General features: G+C 37.2%; 1 protein-coding gene across 3 annotated transcripts; it reads left to right on the top strand.

The window, feature by feature from the left end:
- The first annotated feature begins 559 nt into the window (after positions 1 to 559).
- LOC125225439 (sporulation-specific protein 15-like) lies at positions 560 to 24,942 on the top strand. 3 transcript variants are annotated; one of them, XM_048129170.1, is made up of 17 exons: positions 560 to 814; positions 895 to 1,034; positions 2,079 to 2,228; positions 3,215 to 3,298; positions 5,518 to 5,583; positions 6,815 to 6,899; positions 7,406 to 7,462; positions 8,187 to 8,295; positions 11,283 to 11,413; positions 12,452 to 12,547; positions 14,144 to 14,263; positions 15,225 to 15,302; positions 15,488 to 16,526; positions 19,219 to 19,389; positions 21,947 to 22,051; positions 22,330 to 22,405; positions 24,731 to 24,942. In XM_048129170.1, the coding sequence occupies exons 2-17, from the start codon at positions 997 to 999 to the stop codon at positions 24,840 to 24,842; spliced, it is 2,517 nt and encodes an 838-aa protein (XP_047985127.1). In that variant the 5' UTR covers positions 560 to 814; positions 895 to 996; the 3' UTR covers positions 24,843 to 24,942. The 3 variants fall into 3 exon arrangements, with proteins under 3 accessions (XP_047985127.1, XP_047985125.1, XP_047985126.1); XM_048129168.1 differs by having other exon boundaries at positions 895 to 1,123; XM_048129169.1 differs by lacking the exon at positions 7,406 to 7,462 and having other exon boundaries at positions 895 to 1,123.
- Positions 24,943 to 25,564: the final 622 nt, after the last annotated feature.

The following is a 25,564-nucleotide window of genomic DNA, read 5'->3' as shown; positions in this document are numbered from 1 at the left end:
ACCCACTTGGTCAGTTTATTCATATAAAGATACAAGTAAATCTCGCCTTAATGGTAACCGACAAAGTGGGACGTTTTACTAAAGATACAGAAATCCCACTCCGAATATAATACTAAAATAATACAAGAAAAAAAAATCGCCCACATAAGGCTGGGCTGGGTCTGTCCCGTGAGGGAAATTATACGTTTAACATAAAGATAATAATATTAGTATTACATAAGCGGCTTAAGACAACAATCTTTTTTTATTGCATAATAAAAATATAAAGTTAGATAATATACAGATAAAAATACTATCAAATACTATGGTAACCTCTTTAACACTGGCCACACGTGCGAGTGGAACGCCAGCCCAAGCAATGCCCTCTCATGTGGACCGTTTTCGATAGTCTGAAACGAACGCCTTTTTTGATTCAGTTATAAGGTTCAATTTAGTTTGGCAAAAAATGTTATAACTCTGTCCCGTTTAAGGATCCCTGGCGTTGACATTGACAGTCCGTTGCTATCACGGGTTGCTATGGCGGCATTTTCGTAAACATAACGTCGACAAAACGCTGAAATTTACTAAAATCCTCCGGTAAAATGTAAAATCTAATAAGCAGTATGTTTCATTAATCATTGTTTAATGTCTGTGATCATGTAAATCAAAAATGAAAATTTTGCATAAAAAATTAAGTGTTCGTTTGTTTTGTTTGTGATTGTTGTTATATTTGTTATTTGCACTATGTCTTCGAATAATTTAACAAAATCTCCATATGAAAAGGATCAAAATGATAATAATATGTGCAAGAAACATGCCTCACGATGTGATAAAGGTAAGTTTTTATCCTTCAACTGCTTTTAACTCAAATACTTGCATAGACTAGAGTATTTTTTATGATTCTTTCTGTTTTAGATTACTACCGCTCCGTGTGCCCATCGAAACTCAGTAAACGTGAGCTAGAAGACTTATATTACTCTTTACAAGAGAATAATTTGGAGTTGAAGCGAACAATCAATGCTCAAACTGAGAAAAACAGAATTCTATCAACGAAGGTACAGAGAATGACATCTCAGTCTAAAGTTTATACGAGCAAAGACTGTTGTGCTGCGGCTAAAGCTATTATTAATGAGCAAAGAGAGGGGTAAGATGTAAACTATAGTTTAGCCTCCTTGAGTCATAATCTTTTGTCTGATTATGATGACCATACTCTTTGAATAGCCCTCTGGAGAGTATCATAGAGGGCAATTGCTAGTTCATTATGTTAAATATTTTAAATAACAATTTTTCAAATTTAGCGGAGAATTGGCAGATATTAAGAGCCCATCAACAACCGCAATTGGTTATCGTAAGCCTGACATTTTATGGATTTAAAAGTAGAGAAACGATTTGCCATACGATAAATAAATAAATAACAAACAACATGGGTGGTAGGAACCTCTGCCAGGCAGTCAAAAAACTAAGAATTTCACTGCATGGATGTGTAATAAATAAATAAATTACAAATTAGCAGCTAGAAAAGTTCAGAGATAAAGAAATAAGTTTGAATTTGTATACTAACTGCCTGGCCACGACATTGGTCTAAGCGCAGTAGCGAGGCAGCCATACGTGTGAATGAAAAGTCCCATCACCGTGTCTCACTTCAATGTATGGCTGCCACTCACCGCTGTTGCGCTTAGACCAATGTCATGGCTGGGCCGTAAGGTGTTCAGACAATGACCTGAAGTTGGAAATACAGGCAACCCAAGCGCGGATCCAGCTTCGTGCCCAGGGGGGGGGTCACGTGGTAAAGGCCCAGGCCCCCCCGGGGGGGTCACGTGGTCTATTTGTATGGCCAGCCTAGGCTCCAGGGGGGGGTCATGACACCCATGACCCCCCCTGGATCCGCGCATGAGGCAACCAAGTGCCTGACAGCATGCTCATATTATTTGTCTCAAATCTTGTCCGTTGCAGACAAAAATATACATGAGTGCTACTAAATTATGAAGTGATTATGAATACCTAGATATTTTCATATTAATTAGTTCCTAGGTATTGAAGTAACCAAGGTAGCACTACAAAACTCAAAGGGCTTATCATCATTTATTTAATATTTACAGGATAGCAGACTTAACAAAAGCGAACGAAGCTCTAGCGGAAAGGATCCGGAAGCTCAGCACACAACTGTGTACGGCCAAACAGTTTCTGAAACAAGTCCCTAGCAACCGCGGTTGCTACAAGTGTTTCGCTACTACTACTAATTCTAACAAGTGAGTTTTTTCTTAACATGGTGGGGTCTATTTGACCGCATACATTTGACTTCATAATTGATGAGTTATATTTAATTTGTAAGCAATTTGTAAACACTCTATAATGCGTGCTCTATATTGAGAAATTTGAGAATAACATCTTAAAAACTCGCGGTCCCGGGTTCGAATCCTGGTAAGGGCATTTATGTGATGAGCACAGATATTTGTTCCTGAGTCATGGATGTTTTCTATGTATATAAGTATTTATATATTATACATATCGTTGCTGAGTACCCACAACACAAGCCTTCTTGAGCTTACCGTGGGCCTCAGTCAATCTGTGTAAGAATGTCCTACAATATTAAATTTTATTATATATATTTGTTCCTGAGTGTTGGATGTTTTCTATGTATATAACAAGGATTGGTATATAAGTATGTATTTATCTATATAAGTATGTATATCGTCGCTTAGCACCCATAGTAGGTACCTACCAGCTTTGCTTAGTTTGGGGCTAGGTTGATTTGTGTAAGGTGTGACATTATTTATTTATTAATTTTTGTGACAGTGCAGAATATATGCAGTATACACCGTGTTTTTTGGGTTTTCCGTTAAATTCGACACGTCGTTAGGTTCATTATCAGGAACCATCCTGCATATCACTTTTATTTAAATTCGCAAAAAAAAATTTCATCGTTTTCATACATAATAAATGAATTTATTAGTGTGACGAGAGACCTTAAGAATTACATTCAAGTTAGTTATTGACGGCACATGTCAAAACAAATAACATTTAGGAATTGGTAAAGGCTGTCACACACGTGTTCAGTAATTAGCTTAATTTTTATAATAACTTGATAACCATAAAAGTTAAGACGCTTAGTTCTTAGAGAATTTAATAGTATTTGATCTAAAGAACCTTATTCCCTTAAAATTGACGGAATTCAATAAAACAGGGTATCAGAATAATGATCATTCATAAAGCATTATGTTGTTTTTTTTTACAGAGTCCAATCAACAGTGTCGCTACAGAACAAATCGTCAGCTTCCAACCTGAAGTCTGCGGCAGTATCCACTACACAGATTGAACAGTAAGTATACATTCTGACTTCATCACTCTGGTTTCTGGTGGTGCTCTCGTGCAGAGCTGTTTTGAACAGCTGACCGAGGCGCTTGAACGTTAGGAGACGTGATACAAATGTATCACGTCTCCGATTTGGATAAAAATTGATAGACTGCTAGAGTCCATGATGATGAGCAAGATCCACTAGGTTTCCCAAAATGTCCTAGGTTGATTGTTTGAAAATGTCCTTTTTTGTTACCGAAAATCTATAGAAATCTGGTAACAAAAAGGGAAGGTTTCATACAAACTACATAGGACATTTTGGGAAACCTAGTGGATCATGCTCAGCATCATGGACTCTATCAGCCTTCCAATTTTTATCCAAATCGGAGACGTGATCCAAATGTACAAACTAAACGGGAATTGGACTAGTACAGTAGTACACTGAGAGAGTGACAGATAAATTGTGCATATGGCGTAGCCGAGAGCTGATCGGCCGTTTTCGCGCGCTCTCGGTCCTAGTCAATCGGTTCTAGTTCGGTTGCGGTCGGATCACACGGATCGCTTTGCTGTCATTGTCACTCCTCGGCTCTTCGCTCCTTTCGCTCCCTTTCTGTTGCGCATGTGTGAGTGTATGTATGATGGCTGAGATACGCGTCATACTCGTGAACGGGTGCCGTCTGTTTAAGCTTACTGGGGCTGTTATAACTTAGTAACTTTAATTCTAATTTTTATTAAATTAGGACACTTTGTTCGGTTGTCGTTTGTTTCCTTTCTTTTAGTGAATATTTTAAATATATGATTTTGACTCATGGAGACCATATACATCTCTAAGGAGAATTAGATTAAGTAGATATACATTTTATCTTTAGTTGTGACATTTAGAGTCATTTGCACCTCTAAAGTAATTTTAGACTTTTTTTTTTTGTATTTGTACTTTTTATATTTAGTGTAGTTCTTGGTTGTAATTCGACATTTAGAGACCTTCTACATCTCTAATTAATTGTATAGAGTTAACTTTAGTTAGAACTTAGAATTAGTATATAATAGTATCAATTGTAATTTCAACTCAATTTTAAATATTTTTTTAAATACCTATGTACATGTGACGTGTAAAAGTGCCCCTGTGGCCTATTTGCTGAATAAATTATTTTGATTTTGATTTTGATTTTGTACTAAATGTACTAGAGAGCAGAATCATTTGGGAGTAGTTCAGTATAGTAGTACAGGGAATCGTGTCTTTTGTACTATTAGTACAAAATGTGTGTGTTATGTACTACACAAGCCTAATGAACGTGATGCACGCTTAAGTACGGACGTTTTGCGCACGAGGCATTGCCTCGCGAGGCGTGCGGTCAGGGTGAACCCGGCTATAGAAGTAGGTACGTTTTGGTGAATCGGATTAAAATATACCTAGCAAAAAAAGTCCAAAGCTTTGCCCGGTTATTTGTATCATGCAAGCTAATCTAGTCTTTATGTGTAATGTTGTAAAAGTAAACGTGCCCCTGTGGTCTATTTGTTGAATAAATGTTTTGAATTCTGGATCATGGTAAGTAACGCCGTGTCTTGCGTGGGCGACGGTCACGCGATCGTCGCGCGACCGTCGCCGTCGCGTCTCATACTTCCATATCGATAAGGTTTGATTTCGTATGCGTCGCATCGCCATCGCGCGACCATCGCGCGACCGTCGCCCACGCAAGCCACGGCGTAAAGCGAAAAAGAGGGACCTTTCAAGACTGTGATAAATAATAATAAATAAGTAATTAAATATTTGCCATTCTTACATACACTGACTGATTATTTCTAAATATTGTAGCGGTAAGTATTAGATATTATATTGTCACGTAATTAAACTAATACGTAATAGAACTAGGGAACAAATCAAATTATTTTATTGAATATTTTTGATTTGTTCTTTTTTCAAGTACACAACTATAATTATACTCGTATAAATTATAAATTGAAATAGATAACATACACGAAAGAAAAAACGGTAAGGCCCACTGGTGGCCGAGCCGGGAATCGAACCCGGGTCTTCAGCTTACGCGGCTCACGTCTTTACCACTAGACCACCCCGCCCGTAGTCCCGGCGCCGGCGTTAGCCGCGTAAGCTGAGGACCCGGGTTCGATTCTCGGCTCGGCCACCAGTGGGCCTTGCCGTTTTTTCTTTCATGTATGATATCTATTACTTATTGAACGATTGAATTACTTATTGTACGATTCTACATCATTGCTGTACTATTTCAGAGAGTCTCCTTCAACAAAAATGGCTGAAACCAACACTTTAGAAAATTATGTGGAGCACATTGAGAAGTAAGTACCTAAATAAGGGTTCCTTTTGTGCCTTTTGGTACTCTAAAAATACGGCTGACGACTTGCAGAGTTTATTAGACATAGTTACGCTTACAATTAGACTTATGTCACTTATAAAAAAAAATCTGAGACTGAATAAAATGAAAAATGTACAATGTTGTAATCCATACTAATATTATAAATGGGAAAGTGTGTGTGTCTGTTTGTTTGGTCGTCTTTCACGGCAAAACGGAGCGACGTAGTGACGTCATTTTTAAGTAAAGATAGTTGAAAGGATGGAGAGTGACATATGCTACTTTTTTGTCTCTTTAGAACCCCCAACTTCCCTAAAAAGGGGGGGTGGAAGTTTGTATTGAGCACTCTGTAATTTTCGTATTTAATGCGAGCGAAGCGGCGAGTAAAGCTAGTGTTACATATTTGAATTTAATAGCTTGAGGGATGTTACCACAAAACCATAGATAAATAAGTAAGGGAAAAGTTGTATTAATTCCATACATCAGTAAATGCGGGTTATTTGTATAGGCATAGTTAAGTGACATCTAGCGACAATCACTCGTCAATCACGCGTCAAATAGCGTGAATTATCAGTACTACTACTCGACACTAGGTGGTAACTGTGTCTCGTCTGCCAAAAATTTAATATTAGAACAGTTTACAACTTATATTACAAGCAGAAGGAATTGAAAACAGAATACTGATTAATACTATTGTAATATTTGCTAAAAATTGGTGAGCATTAGACTTTTCGTTCGTCGCGTCATCTATTGACAAGTAGCAGTGCTGATAATTTACCCTAGTTGACGCGTGATTGTCGCTAGATGTCACTTAACTATGCCTATACAAAATTACAAATAACCCGCATTTACTGATGTATGGAGTTACAACTCTTCCCTTAGGTACTTATTCCTCTAAATGCGACCGCCTACGAACGCGCTTACACTCCACCACACATAGATGGCGCCACAAAAAAATGCCTTGTTGCCTCCGATTATTTGTAGATTGGCATTAAGTGTCAATTCCGAGCCGTAAATCTATGTCAAAAGTGACACTTAACGCCATCTACAAGTGTAATCGAAAGCTACAAGACATTTTTGTGGTGCCATCTATGTGTGGTGGAGTGTAAGCGCGGTCTTAGGCGGTCGCATTTTAATGTATGGGATGGTATGATCTTGTTATATTTAATCCATGGTTGTACCCAGTTCTTCAAATACTTTTCCTTCTTATTTTCCAGGAAGGACCCTGAAACAGTGTGCAATGAAAACAAATGCAGAACGATGGTGGAGCAGTTTAAGCAAAAAATTGCGGATTTAGAAGAGGTAAGACTGAATGCAAATTCGAAACACATAAATACAAGCTATCGTTTAAGAAGTGCATCGCTCTTACGGTAGATGTCGCTACAAGTCCCATTGACCTAATAGTTTCACTGGACTATGGACATAGATTAAATATAAGAAGATTATACCATCCCATATTTTAAAATGCGACCGCCTAACGACGTGCAAAAACTAGATGGCGCCACTAAAAAAAATATGCCTTTTTGCGATCGATTAAGTGTCACTTTCGACATAGAAAAGACACTCGAAAGTGACACTCAACGCCAATCTACAAGTAATTAATCGATAGATAGGCATTTTAGTGGCGCCATCTAGTCTTAGCAACGCTGGAGTATCGATCCAGAAGGAACGAGTTCAAGTCTCACTCAAGGCAGTAATGTCCCAGTTAAAAAAAAATAAGCTTAATAATATCAATTACAGATGGTTCTTCTTTTTTTTTAATCGACATCAGTAGGTAATTTATTTCTTGATTTTTATTTTTTTGGCAGGAACTAGCTAAAACACATACGGAGTATTCGAGCCGCATGACGCAATTAGAAAAACAGGTGTGATTTTTTATTTTTTTACTGAATAAGTATTAAATAAATTGATGAATTCGATATATACTTTGATATTTTACAGTTAGTTTATTGTTCATGTTGCTGTCTGAAAAAAATAATATTTTACTCAGTGGCTAAGTTTTCTTTAACCTTCGTGCATTTAACTCTCGCGACGCTCAAGATTGGCAGATTGCTCGGGTATCAATATTGGCACGTTCGGTTAACATTTTCTCAACCACGAACCCGCCTCGTGGGCACTCGTGAACTTTGCTCAGATACCGGTGAACCCGCTGGGCGGGTTCTCGCCATACAAGCGTGCGGTTATATATTACTAATTATTATTCTAGTGCGCCATTTTCTGTCTGCTAGTGAATGTGAACACCAACTTTGCCCCTTTGTAAAATAAATAACTATGATGCACACACACATGCACGCACGCACGCACACACACACTAATGCACAGAAAAACAAACTGTCTGTCTGTTTGTCTGACTGTCTGTCTGTTTGTCTGTCTGTCTGTGTGTATGTCTGTCTGTGGCATCATAGCTCCCGAACGTATGGGCCGATTTAAATTTTGTTTTTTTTTTGTCTGAAAGCTGAGTTAATCGGGAATGTTCTTAGCCATGTTTCATGAAAATTGGTCTACTATGGTGTGGTCGGGGGCTTTTTCAAAATTTTAATTTTGTGGTTAGATTATTACTTTTTATGATGAAATTACCTATATCGCTAGGTGTCGGAACTGCAGTCGGCCGTCTTACGCGCGCGCAGCGAACATAATTTACTCCCCAAGGATTCCTTAGAACTCGTTCGCGGTCTGCGAAAATCTGACGCGGAAAAGGGTAAGCCATTATCTAGTACTAGCTTTTGCCCGCAGCTTCGCTCGCGTTAGAAAGAGACAAAGTAGTCTATGTCACTCTCCATCCCTTCAACTATCTCCACTTCAAAAAAATCACGTCAATTCGTCGCTCCGTTTTGCGGTGAAAGACGGACAAACAGACACACACACTTTCCCATTTATAATATTAGTATGGATAGTCGCCTGATAATCGGAAAGGTCGGTATACATCTCGGGCGCGTCAATATATAACAGACTACCTAACCAAATAACAAATAATGCAACTTCTACGGTGGTCTTCAAAGCTAGATTACGGAAGTGGCTTCTCTGTCATAGTTTTTATTCCGTAAATGAGTTTTACGAACTGCCTACTGTATAATTTCTATTCAATTATTACTGTGTATGTGAATCAAATACTTCATTAATGTCCAATGTATTTTTAAACAATTATAATCAAATGTTTATACCTGACATCAACTGACATGTAACTTGGCGTTATCAATAAACTATTGTATTGTATTGTATTTAATGAACAGTTGTACTCACGTTATTATATCGCTACTGCTGCGACATGTGTACAACCGTAGATTCATTAAATATTTGAATATATGTCTCACGAAAGTTTAACGTCCATAGCCGCCTGCTTCATACCTTAGGCACTGATCACCAAAAGCATAGAACCCTTAAATGCATGACCTTGATAAAGATTTATAAACTTTGACATGCTGTCAATAGAGTCAAAAATGCATGATGCATATACAGGGTGCCCGGTAATTAAAGGACAACCTTTTAACCACCAAGAGGGCACCTTATACTGGTCCAAAAATCGACATTAAGGTTTAGTAAAAGTCGCCTGGTTTTCGAGATTTTCACACTTTTTAAAATTTTAGGTAGTATTAAAATTTTAAAAAAATAAAACCGCCTTCAAAAATAAGCGCGTTACAAAACACGGAGAAACTAAAAAGCCAAAAATAATAAACCTTTCAATTCAGATTTCTTATCGTATTGCAATAAGCTAAACATCCAAATTATAAACAAATCAATTATTTTTGTAGTCGGTACCAGACCTGTTCGTCGCCTTGCTATTGCCTGTTTGCCCCACCCAACCATACACAGGCTGGTACCGACTCCAAAAATAATTGATTTGTTTATAATTTGGATGTTTAGCTTATTGCAATACGATAAGAAATCTGAATTGAAAGGTTTATTATTTTTGGCTTTTTAGTTTCTCCGTGTTTTGTAACGCGCTTATTTTTGAAGGCGGTTTTATTTTTTGTTAAAAAGTTTATTTATTTGTTGATTTTTAGTGGTTCCTAGTGATATTATATGTATCAGTCCGAATACATGTACAGTAGTGAAAGAATTATCCTTAAACTCCTAACCATTGAGGAGTTGACCTTCCATCATCAGCTCAGCCACATAAAATTATTACCATCAGACGTTAATACTGGTGTACCTTTGAAAAATAGACTAAAAACATTACATGTGCCTATAACATTTGAAGAGTTCCCTCGATTTCTCCAGGATCCCATCATCAGACCCTGACTTGGTGCCAATGGGACCATCACGGGGTTATACCGGTTCGATCAAAAAAAAAATTTTGAAAATCGGTCCACGATTCTCGGAGATATCGAATAACATACATACAAAAAAAAAAAATAATAATAAAAAAAACACATTCAGTCGAATTGAGAACCTCCTCCTTTTTTGAAGTCGGTTAAAAAGTGTGAAAATCTCGAAAACCAGGCGACTTTTACTAAACATTAAAGTCAATTTTCTGGACCAGTATAAGGTGCCCTCTTGGTGGTTAAAAGGTTGTCCATTAATTACCGGGCACCCTGTATACATCAATATGCATTTAAGGGTTAAATATAAGAAGATCATACAATCCCATATATTAAAATGCGACCGCCTAAGATCGCGCATACACTACACCACACATAGATGGCGCCACAAAAAATGCTTTGTTGCCATCGATTGTTTGTAGATTGGCGTTAAAAAATTTTTGTTGTGTCTAAATAATCTATGTCAAAAGTGACACTTAACGCCATCTACAAGTATAATCTAAAGCTACAAGACATTTTTTTTTGTGGCGCCATCTATGTGTGGTGTAGTGTAGTGTATGCGCGTTCTTAGGCGGTCCCATTTTAATGTATGGGATGATATGATCTTCTTCTTTTGAATCTATACCAAAAGCGAGTAACCGTTGAACTATCGGCGATAAAAATGAACAAGAGATAGCTTTCGTGTAAATAAAAGAGATGCAATGATAGTCTGGAGTAGTCGTGACCCTGCCTTCTAAGCCGACGGTCCTGGGTTCGAATCCCGGTAAGGACATTTTATTTGTGTGATGAACACAAAATGTAAGTTTTTATTTTAATAAGTGCCAGTTTTACCAATAACATTTACTTTTTATGTGAAAATACATCCAAAAAAACTAAAAAAAAAAACATTTTTTTTTTCTGGCGTTGTTTGCTTGACGTCATATAAAATTTTATCTTTATTTTACCCTCAGAAATGCGTAGTTGAAATCTTTCGGGTACCTCATGTTACACAGTATATTATAAGGTGTCCCCTAATATAGACCGTCAACCAAATCTTGTCACTAGAAAAAGGCGGCAAATTTGAAAAATCGCGGGCTAGCAACACTAATAGTTTTGAAAATCGGTGGAAATTCGCGTGTCATTTATATCTTATCTGTGGAAATCTCCAACCTACCAAAAAGAGAAATGACTAGCACATATCCGTCCCTTTTTAATACATTATCTAATTCGTAAGGAAGGAGGGAGCCCCTTGAAAAAAAAATATCTGTGGCTGTTCGACGTACATTGCTGGTTTTTGTTAGTTTCATAGGGATACCATACTTTAGTTTGATGTACATTGCTACTGCCAAAATTTGGTTGACAGGCTATATATAAGGTGTCCCCTAATAATATAAGGTGTCCCCTAATATATTATTTATTATTTATTCATGTTGTTTCCATTTTACAGCGGAGTTAGAAACACAGCTATCAGTCGAGAAGAGCAAAGTGGTAGAACTGGAGATGCAGCTCAAGGCGGCAGAAATATCTCAACAGGTCGCCAAGACTGTGGAAAGCCATCTCAGCAACAATTACCAACTGGTATGTGTGTTACACCTACCTTTTAAATACACCCCGTGTGGTGACGGGTTAAGAATTTCACCACCCCCTTTCTTCCCGTGGGTGTCGTAGAAGTCGGCTGTGGGATATGGGTTAAATTTTGGCGCAGGCGAGAGGCTGGCAACCTTTCACTGCAATGTCACAAATTGGATTTCTTTCAACCCCTTTTGCCCTTTTGCCTTTTGCCTTTTGCTTTTGGCTTTTTGCCAAGAGTGGCACTGAAACTTAGTAGTTCATCTGCTCTGCCTACCCCTTTGGGATACAGGCGTGATTATATGTATGTATGTATATGTTAAATACACGGTGCTCTTGAGCATTGCGAGAGAATTTAACAGAATATTCTTGATCCCATTTTAAGACCAAAATGTCATATACCCCGATTGAAAAAAAAAATTAACGACTTTGTAACGACACGAAAGGCTTTTTTCCTCAGTAAAACCTTTAAAAATGAGATTTTTAGAACTCATTTTATTTTAAGTGCTAGTTTCATGAATAACATTTACTTTTTATGTGAAAATACACTAAAAAATTAAAAAATATTTTAGTAAAATTTCCTCATCTGTTTTTAAATATTTTTTTTCTTTCTTTTGGGCTCAGAAATGCTTGGTTAAAATTCTTCCCGTGGGTGTCGTAGAAGTCGACTGTGGGATATGGGTTAAATTGTGGCGTAGGCGAGAGGCGGGCACCCTGTCACTGCAATGTCACAATTTCGTTTTCTTTTAAGCCCTTGTTTGCCAAGAGTGGCGCTAAAACTTGAGTAGTTTCATGTGTTCTGCTTACCCCTTTATGGCATGACGAGATTGTGTGTAAACACAAAACAAAAGTTCAAGTGCCTACGCTGAAGGCCGAGCTCCGCGTATGGCTGAAGGCCCGAAGCGTCTAGGAGGTCAGTGATCAGAGACAGAAGAAAAATTCAAGTTTTCAATGACGAAGGGCAAAGGTAGAGCTCCACATAACACCGAATAATTTTATTTAGAATTGTGATTAATAATTAATATTATTGTATATTTATTTGAACAGGAAGAGAAGCAACTTCGCGAAACGAGCATTGAACGATGCAGCGCTTGCTCTAACAAAATGACGATGACGGGTGATACAACTGATACATCTCCAAGGGTAAGCAACCTGTCGGCCTAGCCAACGTGTCAAACGCTTACGCAATGAAACAAAACTGACGGTCTCACTAATATCCCTTCGCGTCCCAGCGACATCATATGATATCAGTGTTACAGAATAGATTTAGATTAGATTTAGATTTCTTTATTTCATGATAAAAATTACACTATAAATTTGTTACATGCCAAAGTTATGTTTATCTTCTCATCATGATCGTCGAAAATTACATTATAAATTGAAAATAATAAAATGAATATTTTCTCCCAATAAGGATCGTCATTTACAAATAGAAATACACAAAACACAATAAAATTAAGAAATGAAATAAAATCCGAAGTCAGTGTAATCAAATGCATGCTATCACAAATTCAATTCCATGTACTCATTTACAGAGTACAGAGGGTTATCTAACAAAAGGTTTCTCAATTTGCACTTAAATGCTTCGTCATATGGCTCATTCCTAAGATCGGCAGGTAAGTGTTCGTAGTAAGTACTCGTAGGGCCGATGACACGCGGGTTCTTTCTTGAAAGTGCCATGCGACGGGGGACTGTTCTCAGACGGCCTGTAGCTCGAAGCTGTTTGCCCGGACAGGCAACGCGAGCAAATTGAGATATGTTTTCCTAACAAATAACAGTATATCAAACATATATTCAATATTTTTTTTTTAATTATAAACTGGCCAGTGATTGACCTTAGTCGCACCTGATGGAAAGTGACGACAAGGCCGAGGTTGTAGCTTACTGGTTCAGGAATAGCCTATTCACTCTTGATATAAGATTTTGAGGTTAAAATGGAAGGGCGGCTATCGGCCTCACTAAGATGACAATAGGTAGCGCTGTGATACCGGAACTCTTTGTGTTGTGTCTCTCTATCACTCTTCCATATGTGACAGTGGCGTTTTGTACAGTGGACCAAGATAGTGGTATGCGTAAATATCATATATAGACAGAGCAATTGTCACGTGACATAATATTATTGCAAGCGGAAATCGCCCTTGTTGTCTCATGACGTTCAAACGAACTTAAACCGTAAGGTGGTAAACCTCATTTTTGGTCGACTGTACGCTACGGATCATGAACGATTGACACATTGACTACCCGCCTTGGATCGCACCAAATAAACCAAATCATATCTAAATAGTTCAAACTAGTTTACTTACACAAAATGAAAACTAGTTTTAATTAATTTTTTTGCGATGGGTCGAAATATAATCCAGATGTCAAAATAGCATGCTGCAATCCCTAAGGCAGTGGTTCCACCGCGAGCTAGTAAGCTATGAGTTATCGGCTATAAAAACGAACAAAAGATAAGCACTCCCGTGCAAATAAAAGAGACACGGCGATGTTGATAGCTCACCGCTGGGCGAGTAACTATAAACATCGCCGTGACTCTTATTTACACGAGAGTGATTATCTTTTCGTTTTTACAGCCGATAGCTCATAGCTTACTAGCTCGCGGTGGGACCAGTGACTTAGGTTGTGTCAATTTTGTTTGACCTAGAATCCACTCATTTTGGCCCAGGTTTGAAACAGGGCAAGCATGATGGTGGTTTGAGAACCCCGTAAAATTTTTCTCACGCATTTTATTGTTCTCAGCCTGCACCGTCTACCTCAACAAAGACCCCAAATGAGCTTACTGTGCCCGACGATAAACTGTCCAAGTCTGATGATTCAGGATACGCAGACCATCGACAGGAAACTGACAATGATGAAAAGGTAGTACACAATACAAGAAAATACTTCTAGAGATGAACATACATCCACATTGGACGACCAGTCTGGCCTAGCAGGTAGTCCTGGGTTCGAATCCCGGTAATCGACAATGTGATGATGTTTTCTATGTACATTCTATGTAAGAATGTCCTTTAATATTTATTGAAGACCTACGGAACTAAATTGTTCCGTCTATTGTCCTTCGAATCTTCGACACCTCCTTAGAAATAAGTACACACAGCAAAAAGGTGTGTACAAGTTTCTAATGGGTCGGCGACACATATGTGACATCCCTTGAGTTGCAGGCTTCCATAGGTAGCGGTGACCGCTTTCCATCAGGCGGACCGTATACCTCTTTGCCACCGACGTGGTATAAAAATAATAATTCAGTATTTATTACATAACAAAAAAGCTTATTTAATAGGCTACTTGACCCTTTTTTAAAGTCTGTCTTATATGATTAAGTATTGTCCAATTAACCGAAATAAAATATTACGATATTTTATTATGACCTAAAAACGGCAAAAAATTTTTTTAAAGTATATTTATACTTTTAGGTACTCAGGCGAAAACAACACAGTCATGTTAATCTATAGATTTTCTGTGCATCAGGTCATTCTATTCGAAATCAACATTTTCTGACTTTTTAAGTATGAAGGCATAAAGTTCAATATGTCAGTGATTGTTTTGACATGCAGTAAGGTTCGAATTCGATGACTTCACTACATCGCTGACAGTTTTTTCGGTGGCCAAAATAATTGAAAAATTACGCACATTTTTAATCGAAAATACGCAGTCATCATACACTTTTAATAGCCAAAATCAATAAATATTTGTTTATTATGTTAAATACTACAGAAGACAATCATTTATTGTGCCAAATTCGAAATGAGTCTAGTAGCCTGTTATTTAGATAAGCAAACTGAAATCATTCTGAACCTCATACATTTTCGTTTTGTTCTAGAACAACACGACTAATCAAGAATTAATGAAAAAGATAGAAGAGATTCAAGCGCAGTTAGACGCCTTACAATTAGCAAGGGTAAGCATTTTCAATCTGTTTATAATTTTGATATTAACATAATATGAACCATTCCAATAATTCTCTCAAATCTCTTACTGAAAAAAATCAACAGCTATTGGTTTAATTAAAATATCAATTGTTGTAAAAAGTTCATTTATCAATTTTAATCTCATAAAAATAAACGCTGTCGTAAATGTCCACAGGCTGAAAATGATAGCGATGAACAAGAATCACTTTATTATAAAACGTATCATTACTATCAGAAATCTGATAATGATCCAGAGTTTGTAAGTAACCCAGCAAGAGTATCCGTATCAAGACGTGAAGCTGCGTTTATAAAATTACCGAGAGTATCTGTAATTTCTAACAAATCAGCAAAAATTATGACTGATAATGAAAAAAATACTAATACTACTGCACTTGATAATGAAAAACTAAATATGACTACTGAAACTAATACTCATTTTAAAGATGGATATCCATATAAAGAAATATTTGTAGTAAATGATGGAATTATTGTAACAAATGGTTCTAATGCAGATAAAAGGAATGAAAGTCACATAAATAATTCGCCTCAGCAAGATGAAACAGGTCCCACAGTTGAATGTAATACTGATGTTGATAATACTGATCTTGAACCAAATACCTTGACTGAAAATAATGAGGTTAAAAGTCCAGAAACAAGTTTAAGTCACACGGCTAATAAAGAACATCAGTTGAATTATCCAAAAGAAATTGAACAAGGGGACAGCTGTTTGAACAGCTTGCAAAATGAGGTTGAGATTGTACATCCAAAACCGGTTAGCTATTACAATTCTAATACAAACAGTGAACAAGACTCAAATATCAGACGAGCCTCCATCGTTCGTACTTCAAAACCTTTATTAAATAAAGATGATGATTTCCATCATACACCAGAATTTATACCTATCAATGATTCAGCTAAAAGAAGATTGTCTCTAACAAAGAAAAAACCTAAATTGGGAGGGAAAAAGAAAATGGAATCAGTCAAAGAACAAAGCAAAGAGGGTAAAAATAAAAGTGTTAGTAAAAGAGATAAAAAGCCTTTGGGGAAACATGATCAAAAGGATGCAAAAGAAACGCGTAAAAAGGATATAAACGAAATTATAGGACTTCACGATCACGAAACAGAGAGACCTAACAGTCAAGAATTTGAAAAAGAGAATCTGCCCCTGAATGTTACTAATAAAACTAACGATACGAGAGAAATCGCTGAACATGGTAAGTCTACATAATATGCTTCATTTTGTTCTTTGTTTTTAATTTTAGTTGAACGACTATAAAGACAAAATCGTGCAAAAAACAAAAACAATATGGGTACAAGTAGCGGCAAGAAACTCTAGGGCTAGGGTTGCAAATAGAAAAAAAAACAAATGTTTTTTTTTTAATTATGAAAAAAAAAACCAAGCACCATGGTTTTTTTTTTCAGGTGAACAAATAATAACGGTTTTTCGTGATTTGTAACGTTTAAATTACAATAACGTACATTTTAATTCGATAAACATTCAGTATGCAAACGTTTATTGGGGAATCCCAGATGCGGCGTGGAGCGTGGAGAGGCGGCGGTGTGAGATTTCGTCCTTTAGAAAAAAAACATAGTACACCAGAAAAAAAACTGTTTTTTTTTTACGGTTTTTTTTCATGTTTTTTTTTTTAAGCCAGAAAAAAGAACCGTTTTTTTGCAACCCTATCTAGGGCTGACCGTTATTGCGCAGAAGGCAAAAATCAGGTTCCTCAGCCCTACAGGGGCGAAGGGCATATACGTACCCGTGCGCAGCTATCCCCTCCACATTTCATTTAGCGCTAAACTTACATGCCGTTACTTGTACTAGGGGCCCATTTCGCAAAACTGAAAGTTACAAGCGGAAGTCTCTTTCCAACTTGTCACTTGTAAATTGTAACTTGTAGCTTCGAGAAATGGGCTCCTGGGGCCCGTTTCTCGAAAGGTACAAGCCTTGTATTACAAGTGCGCGAACTGTCAAATCGTATGGGTTGTCATGGAAACACACTTGTAATACAAGGCTTGTACCTTTCGAGAAACGGGCCCCAGGTAGTCCAGGTAGATTTGTCTGTATTCATAGCAAATATTTTTTTCTTAAGTATTCCTTTGCAGTCTATATTTTCTTTTTTTTATTCAACCACACAGACATCTGCCAGAACCACATAACCTTCTGCACTTGCCCGTCTAAATCCGGTCCTTCCCTCTCCCTATTCCGATCCTGTAGCGGAAGCCAGATCCTCGCGACCTTGACTAAGGAAGGAAGGTTTAGGAGATGCAGTTGCAGTGAGAGAACTACTCGAAAATGTAACTAATACTTCTAGTTGTTACTAGTTATCATTACCTTTTCGATAATCTGGCGACATAGTCGATACACATTTTCGACATAGGACATCGCTGAAACACACTGGCGACATAGTCGACACACATTGTCGACATCGGACGTCGCTGAAACATACTGGCGACATTGTCTAAAGCTTGACAACATTTTACTTGACTATGAAATAATGTCGTTACAAACCGCTTTCATATGGCAATATAATGTGCGGAAGTCATATACAAGGTGCTCGCGAGGAACCCATATAACTTTAACGGCATATTCTTGGTCACATTTTAAGACTAAAATGTCATATAAACTTTTCTAGATTTCGTCTAGTTTCAGAGTTATTGCCAATTTAAAAAAACATTTCGGTATTGTTACTCAGTAGAAAAGGTCTTCTTTACGGCGCTGATGCGCAATTGTAGAGTATAGTCTCACAGTAGTCATTGATAATGTCAAAATGTGACAAGAAAAACTTCCAAAAAATTTGGTTTTTAGAAAAAATTATCAAGGAACTCATTTTAATTGCCAACTTTATGCATAAAAATTGCTTTTTATGTGAAAATACGTCCAAAAAAGGTGAAAAAAAAACAAAAAAAAATTTTTTTTTTGCGAAAAATTTTAAAATTCATATAACATTTTTTCTTTCTTTTGGCCTCAGAAACGCGTGGTTCAAGATATGCGGGTTCCTCGCGAGCACCTTGTATAATGGGGACAGCTTGAACTGGTTTCGCGTTATTATTTGTAGAAAATTAAAACATGTTTTAACCGTGCTGTTACACGGGCAACACAATTGCCAGCAATTCACATACCATTGCCGCGTTTCTTCAATACGCACTAAATGTGTCCAACGCTGGCAAATATGTTGCCCGTGTAATAGCACCTTTAGAGAATCAAAATTTAATAACCAAAGTTTTAAGACTCGCTACTTGTTTCCGCACAGCCTAAAATCCATGAATCTTGTATCCGATCTTGTAGCAGACCCATAACCGATCCAATTTTCAATTCTTCTTCTCTCCTCAAGACTGATGGTCGTGACAACCATAAGTCGCTGTACGTTGCATACTGATGTGCTAAGGAAAGTTTCCAAAATTCTGAAATTTTCACATAGGAAAACTTCGGAAACTTTCCATACTTTGTATGGACAATTGTATGGATGGAAACTTTCCATTTCATAAATTTAAATTCCCTTTATTTTTCGTGAAAGTTTCGTGAATTTTTCAAGAAATTTAAGATTTTTTTGGAAGGTTTCCGCAACTTGCACATCACTAACGTTGCAGTGCCCTCCACTCAGGCCGATCTTTTGTCTTTTTGATCTTTTTATTTTTTTTATAACCCCCAACGCAAAAACGACGGGGTTATAAGTTTGACGTGTGTGTCTGTCTGCCTGTGTGTGTGTGTGTCTGTCTGTGGCATCGTAGCTCTCGAACGGATAAACCGATTTAGATTTAGTTTTTTGAAAGCTGTGTTCTTAGCCATGTTTCATGAAAATCGGTCCAATATGTCGGGGGTTTTTCAAAATTTTTAATTTTGTGGTTAGGTTATTTCTTATTTTCGATTAGCAGTTAGCACACCAATAGACCGCCATTTTGCAGGTTCCATTTTAAAAGCCCCCATTGGCTCGTCGACGCCTAAAGCAGAAATGGCTCAAACGTCACCACGCACGTATACCATAGAGGAAAAGGCGCAAGATTCGCGACCGAGCAGTCCGGAAAACACGGAGCATGAGATATCAGTGATGACTGACTTGCCTTCAGAGATTGATGGTAAGTACTGAAACCAATTTTAGGGTTCCGTAGTCAACTAGGAACCCTTATAGTTTCGCCATGTCTGTCTGTCCGTCCGTCCGTCCGCGGATAATCTCAGTAACCGTTAGCACTAGAAAGCTGAAATTTGGTACCAATATGTATATCAATCACGCCAACAAAGTGCAAAAATAAAAAATGGAAAAAAATGTTTTATTAGGGTACCCCCCCCCCTCCCTACATGTAAAGTGGGGGCTGATATTTTTTCATTCCAACCCCAACGTGTGATATATTGTTGGATAGGTATTTAAAAATGAATAAGGGTTTACTAAGATCGTTTTTTGATAATATTAATATTTTTGGAAATAATCGCTCTTAAAGGAAAAAAAAGTGCGCCCCCCCCCTCTAACTTTTGAACCATATGTTTAAAAAATATGAAAAAAATCACAAAAGTAGAACTTTATAAAGACTTTCTAGGAAAATTAACTAGAACTTGATAGGTTCAGTAGTTTTTGAGAAAAATACGGAAAACTACGGAACCCTACATTGATCGTGGCCCGACACGCTCTTGGCCGGTTTTTTAAGGTTTTTTTTGTAAGTAACTTCTAGAACTACAGATAAAAAAGATTGGTTAGTCAATACTATTGATGGTTCAACAATGTGAGATTAAAATCGAATCGAGGTTGGAAATCACGGAAGTAATATATGTACAGTGCTTTTCTCAGAATTTCGTATGCCAACAACTCAAAAATGTCTAGTTATGAGGTATTTTAGTAACTCCAACATAGGCTAGTTTCCTACTAGTCAAATCAGCTTCTTTTTATGAACTGTCAAAACGATTTGCTAATATGGAATTATTATGAAATACTGAGGAGTGACGCCACGGTCAATTTATTTAGTTTATATCTTTATTTTTGACTTATTAAATAGAAACTGTTTAAAAATAACTACTGTCCTTATTTTTCTTCTAATTATGTGGTGCTTTATTTCGTGCACTGCATAAAAAGTATAGGAAACTAGCCTATTCTTTGAACGAAGAGTTTATTTCATTTAAGAGTGCCTGGTTCAACTATGTACTCCCAAACAGAAGCTGTATCAAAACCTAGAAATAATTTGGTTTTTACAGTTTAGTAAAAAGTAGAAAATGAAAAATTTATCGTTGTCTGAGCACCCACAACATAAGCCTTCTTGAGCTTACCGTTGGACTCAGTCAATCTATGTAAGAATGTCCTATACTTAATATTTATTTATTTTATTTATTTAAAAAGTGGCAACATCGCTCTCCTTCAAATCAATATGTGTCAGAATTTCTACTCGTTTTTGCTAAGCAGTGCATCTCATCTTATTACAACTTGGTTAAATCCATAGCTGCAGAATAAGAAAGGGAGTTGTAACTCTATACATCAGTAAATGCGAGTTATTTGTATAGGCATAGTTAAGTGACATCTAGCGACAATCTCGCGTCAATCACGCGTCAACTAGCGTAAATTATCAGTACTGCTACTTGTCAATAGATGTCGCGACGAACGAAGAGTCTAATGCTCACCAATTTTTAGCTAATATTACAATAGTATTCATCAGTATTCTGTTTTCAATTCCTTCTGCTTGTAATATAAGTTGTAAACTGTTCTAATATAACATTTTTGGCAGACGAGACACAGTCGCCACCTAGTGTCGAGTAGTAGTACTGATAATTCACGCTATTTGACGCGTGATTGACGAGTGATTGTCGCTAGATGTCACTTAACTATGCCTATACAAATAACTCGCATTTACTGATGTATGGAGTTACCACTCTTCCCTCACTTATTCCTGTATGGTTAAATCTCACTTTTATGGGCGCTCACGAACTTTGCATTCCTCCAGAAAATGTTATTGACTTAGCTATACTTCGTTTCTTTTAAGATTAGAATTATCTGTCAAACGGGTAAACAAAGAAGCAGTGGTCGTAGACCTTCCTTCTTCGATTTCGGCCGATACCACTGATTTCTTGGAACTTATGTACATAGTATTATAAGTTATAAGTTCCAAGAAATCAGTGGTATCGGCCGAAATCGAAGAAGGAAGGTCTACGACCACTGCTTCTTTGTTTACCCGTTTGACAGATAATTCTAATCCTAAAAGAAACGAAGTATACTTACAATTAGGAGGCACACTGACATTTTGTCCCGCCAGGCGGCGCCTGTGCAAGTGCCTATAGTGCGACAGAATATTATAGAGAACGCAGTAAAGTGGAACTAAAACAGAACCATATGTCAAAAGTGTCAAAACATTTGATTTTTGCCTTTTAAACGAATTCATTAGTTTTGTTTTACAATATTTCTGGTACATGTGTGTTTTTCTCAAAGATAATCGTTTTTATAGAAACAGAATGAACAAAACTATACGTAAAGATGCCCGGGAAGTTATATAAAATGTGTATACTGTATACTAGGTGTCATTCATAATGTGAGAGAGAGAGAGAGAAAAAAATCATCTCTCTCACGTATGAAATCCTTTAGGTATCTGTGCAATGGACTAATATGGTGGCGCCATCTGTCATAACCTTTCAGCGTGCCTTCTCATTTATTCGTTGCAGACGCGTATGACAGACTGTCCCCCGGCGAACATAGAACTATAGCGACTAGCACAGAGACAACACCGCGACAAGGATATACTCTCAGCGAAGGCGAAGTACCAGTCAGTAAGTAGACGTAAAATGCCTATGTGAATTAATTTTTTTTCGGACCAAGACGTTTCGATAACTATGAGATCCATACTAATATTATAAATGGGAGAGTGTGGGTGTCTGTTTGTTTGTCCGTCTTTCACGGTAAAACGGAGCGACGAATTGACGTGATTTTTTAAGTGGCGATAGATGAAGGGATGGAGAGTGACATAGGCCACTTTTTGTCTCTTTCTAACGCGAGCGTAGCCGCGGGCAAAAGCTAGTATTTATATATATTATGTTTTTCATTTTAGATCTTGAACGCAGGACTTCCAAGTCCTTAGGAGAAGTTCGAAGAAGTGATTATGCGAAAGAAGACTCTTCGTTCGGGTAAGTACCTATTAACATTACATAATCAATAGGTTCTTTCTCTTTTCGTGTCTTTCAGTTTCACTTTTGCTTCATAGTAAATGTATGGAATACGTAATAGTTATTTGTTATACAAGGGGGCAAAGTTGTATTTTAACGCCGAGTGTGGAATTGAAAAACGAGCAATTGAAAGGGTTCTATAGTTGAACCACGAGCGGAGCGAGTGGTTCGAGAATAGAATCCTAAACTTGTAAGTTTTTTAACACACGAGAATTAAAATACATTTGCACCCGAGTGTAACACAAAACTTTTCCCCACGCTATAGCGAGGAAACTACAACGCAAAAAATGTGTTTATCACTGCTTCCAGTAGTTCCGCAGGTGGTAAATCATCTTTATTACTAGATTCACCTGCTTTTATCAATTTTAAAGCAGTTAATTTGACTTTATTCAAGGTCAAATTACTTTACCCACTAGTGGATAAAATGCGTTTTTACCCGCTGGTATTAAAGGACAAAACACGTGTTTCCGAGCTAGTGAGGGGAAAAATGTTTTCTTTGATTTCTGCCGGCGTATTATGCTTCAAATCATTTTTCTTGTTTATGTGGATAAAGCATCCGTCACGCTTTCAATGTGAGAGTGACAGATGTCTTATCCACGTGGATAAATGATAAAATTGGAAACATAACACGCCGGCTGGCTTGATTTTGGTCCTATAAGGTACAGCGGGATAAATCTCTACTGGGGGCAAACGTAACTGGTCCATTTTTTCCATTTTTTTATACAATGTTTTCATTGTTAAATAGTGTCACTGGATATATATGGTAGGCGTGTTAAGTGGACACATGTAGAACTCAACATCATAGTGTAATAATGGAAAAAATGGATCAGTTACAATTGCCCCCCAGTCGAGATTTGTCCCGCTGTTACAAGTTTCTGAATAGGATGGATTAGCAAAAGAAGTTTGTCAAAAGTTACCTTGTTCACCAATCTTCATTAATTTGAAATCGAGAGGTCTTCCAAAGCCTTGTACCGGGGTTTGGTAGTCTATAAGCTGCCTTTACTGACCCACTATCAAAATACACCATATATATGTACTGTACTAAAAAAAAAAAATTGGGGGACACCTTACACAGATCAACTTAGCCCCAAACTAAGCAAAGCTTGTACTATGGGTGCTAAGCGACGATATACATACTTAGATAGATAAATACATACTTATATACATAGAAAACATCCATCATGACTCAGGAACAAATATCTGTGCTCATCACACAAATAAATGCCCTTACCGGGATTCGAACCTGGGACCGTGGCGTAGCAGGCAGGGTCACTACCGACTGCGCCAGACCGGTCGTCAAAATTACGGAAAAATTACGTATTTTTACGGAAACGTTCGTATTTGTGCTAATTCAGACAGTGCGCGCACGTCTTGTACTGAGACTGACTGAAATAGCGTGACACGTTCGTACGTTTCCGTATAAATACGAAGGAAAATCTTTTCGTACTACATCTGTATGTAAAACATAAGCAACAAAATTCATAAGCTACTTTAAATTAAAAATTAAACATGGTGAAAAAAAAAATACAAACTTATGCAAAAAATAAAATAAAAACAAATAAAATAACTTTGCTCAAACATGCAATGAAATATTGTCTTTACGTTCCTTAAAATGGGCAGGGAAGTATCGCTTTTTGGGCGCAACAACTCGAGAGGACTGTAAAGGGATTGCCTGCAAAGTAACTTTTTTTTATAAAATATTGTCCTTTAGAGCATTTTTTTATATTTCATTGTATGTTTGAGAAAAGCACTACCTATACATGCCTCGGCGTGAAAACGGATTCCCGGCCTCGTATCCCTATCTACCCACTTGGCCGGAAATCCTCATTTTCCTGGCCTCTGATGTAATGTACTATTTATTACAAATGAAAAGACTCTAGATTTCATAACTAAATATAATAAATATACTTACCCCCTTATTCATAAACGTTCCCTAAAGTATTTAAAGTCACACACAGGTCGAACGCGATTAATTAACATTATTTTAATTAACATTATTATTTTGGCCGAAACGTTGGGAAAAAAGGTAAAAATAATGTTAATTAATCGCGTTCGACCTGTGTGTGACTTTAAATATGTGTACAAAGCGCGAGAACTTAAAGTGTTATGTTCCCTAAAGTAATCAAGCCGATAAAGTTCGTTTGTCGCTTTCCGACATATTGGTGCGACAGAAAGGGACAAACGAACTTTATCGGCTTGATAACTTTAGTGTACGTTTATGAATATGGGGGTTAATCTATTTTTACTTAATGTACGTTTCTTCAATATCTATTTTATTTTATGCAGCGAGAAAAGATCTTCAACGCAGAAAATGGAGGCGACCTTGAAAGTGATCTCCCAAGAACTAGCCCGCTGTCGATCGCTGCTGCAGACCCAAAGGCCAAGGGAGGTGACGTAAATGAATATTATAAATAAGGTACAGCGGGGCAAATCTCGACCGGGGGGCAAATGTAACTGGTCCATTTTTTCCATGTTTTACAATGTTTGCATTATTAAATAGAGTGTCCACCGGTTATATATGGTAGGCGTGTTCAGTGGATACATGTAGAACTTAACATCATATAGTGTAATAATGGAAAAAATGGATTAGTTACAATTGCCCCCAGTCGAGAATTGCCCCGCTGTACCTTAATAAATAAATAAATACAAATTAATGTAAGACTACGATGTGTATAGAGTCTGGCTAATGAAAGTTGATCCCGCAAAAACGTGGCAATTTAAAAAAAAATGGAGCTGGCGACACATTAATAACGGATTTATTTTTTATTATTTCTAATTTATTTGCAGCACTTTACTACTTTTTATGGTTTTATTCACAGTTATTTATAGATTACGCTGTTAACTTTTCAAAATTCGTTAGAGAAAAAAATACTGGGATCAACTTTCATTAGCCAGACTCTATTTATTGTGTATGCAAATTTTACGCCTCCATTTAAACTGATGCCTAATTTAGACGGCGTGCAAACTCGTATTCGATTTCGAGTTACATACAGTTTTGCACAGCCATCACGCAATGTAATAAAACTCGTATGCGAGTTCTCGTCCCGCCTAAATGGGTCCTAAGAATTGATCATAACTTTAGGTTAGAAGTTTATGTACCTGTATGTAATTAAGAAGTTG

Source organism: Leguminivora glycinivorella, chromosome 4 (genome assembly GCF_023078275.1).
Source record: "Leguminivora glycinivorella isolate SPB_JAAS2020 chromosome 4, LegGlyc_1.1, whole genome shotgun sequence".
Lineage (NCBI taxonomy): Eukaryota > Metazoa > Arthropoda > Insecta > Lepidoptera > Tortricidae > Leguminivora > Leguminivora glycinivorella.
This window is presented reverse-complemented; position numbering and strand designations above follow the sequence as displayed.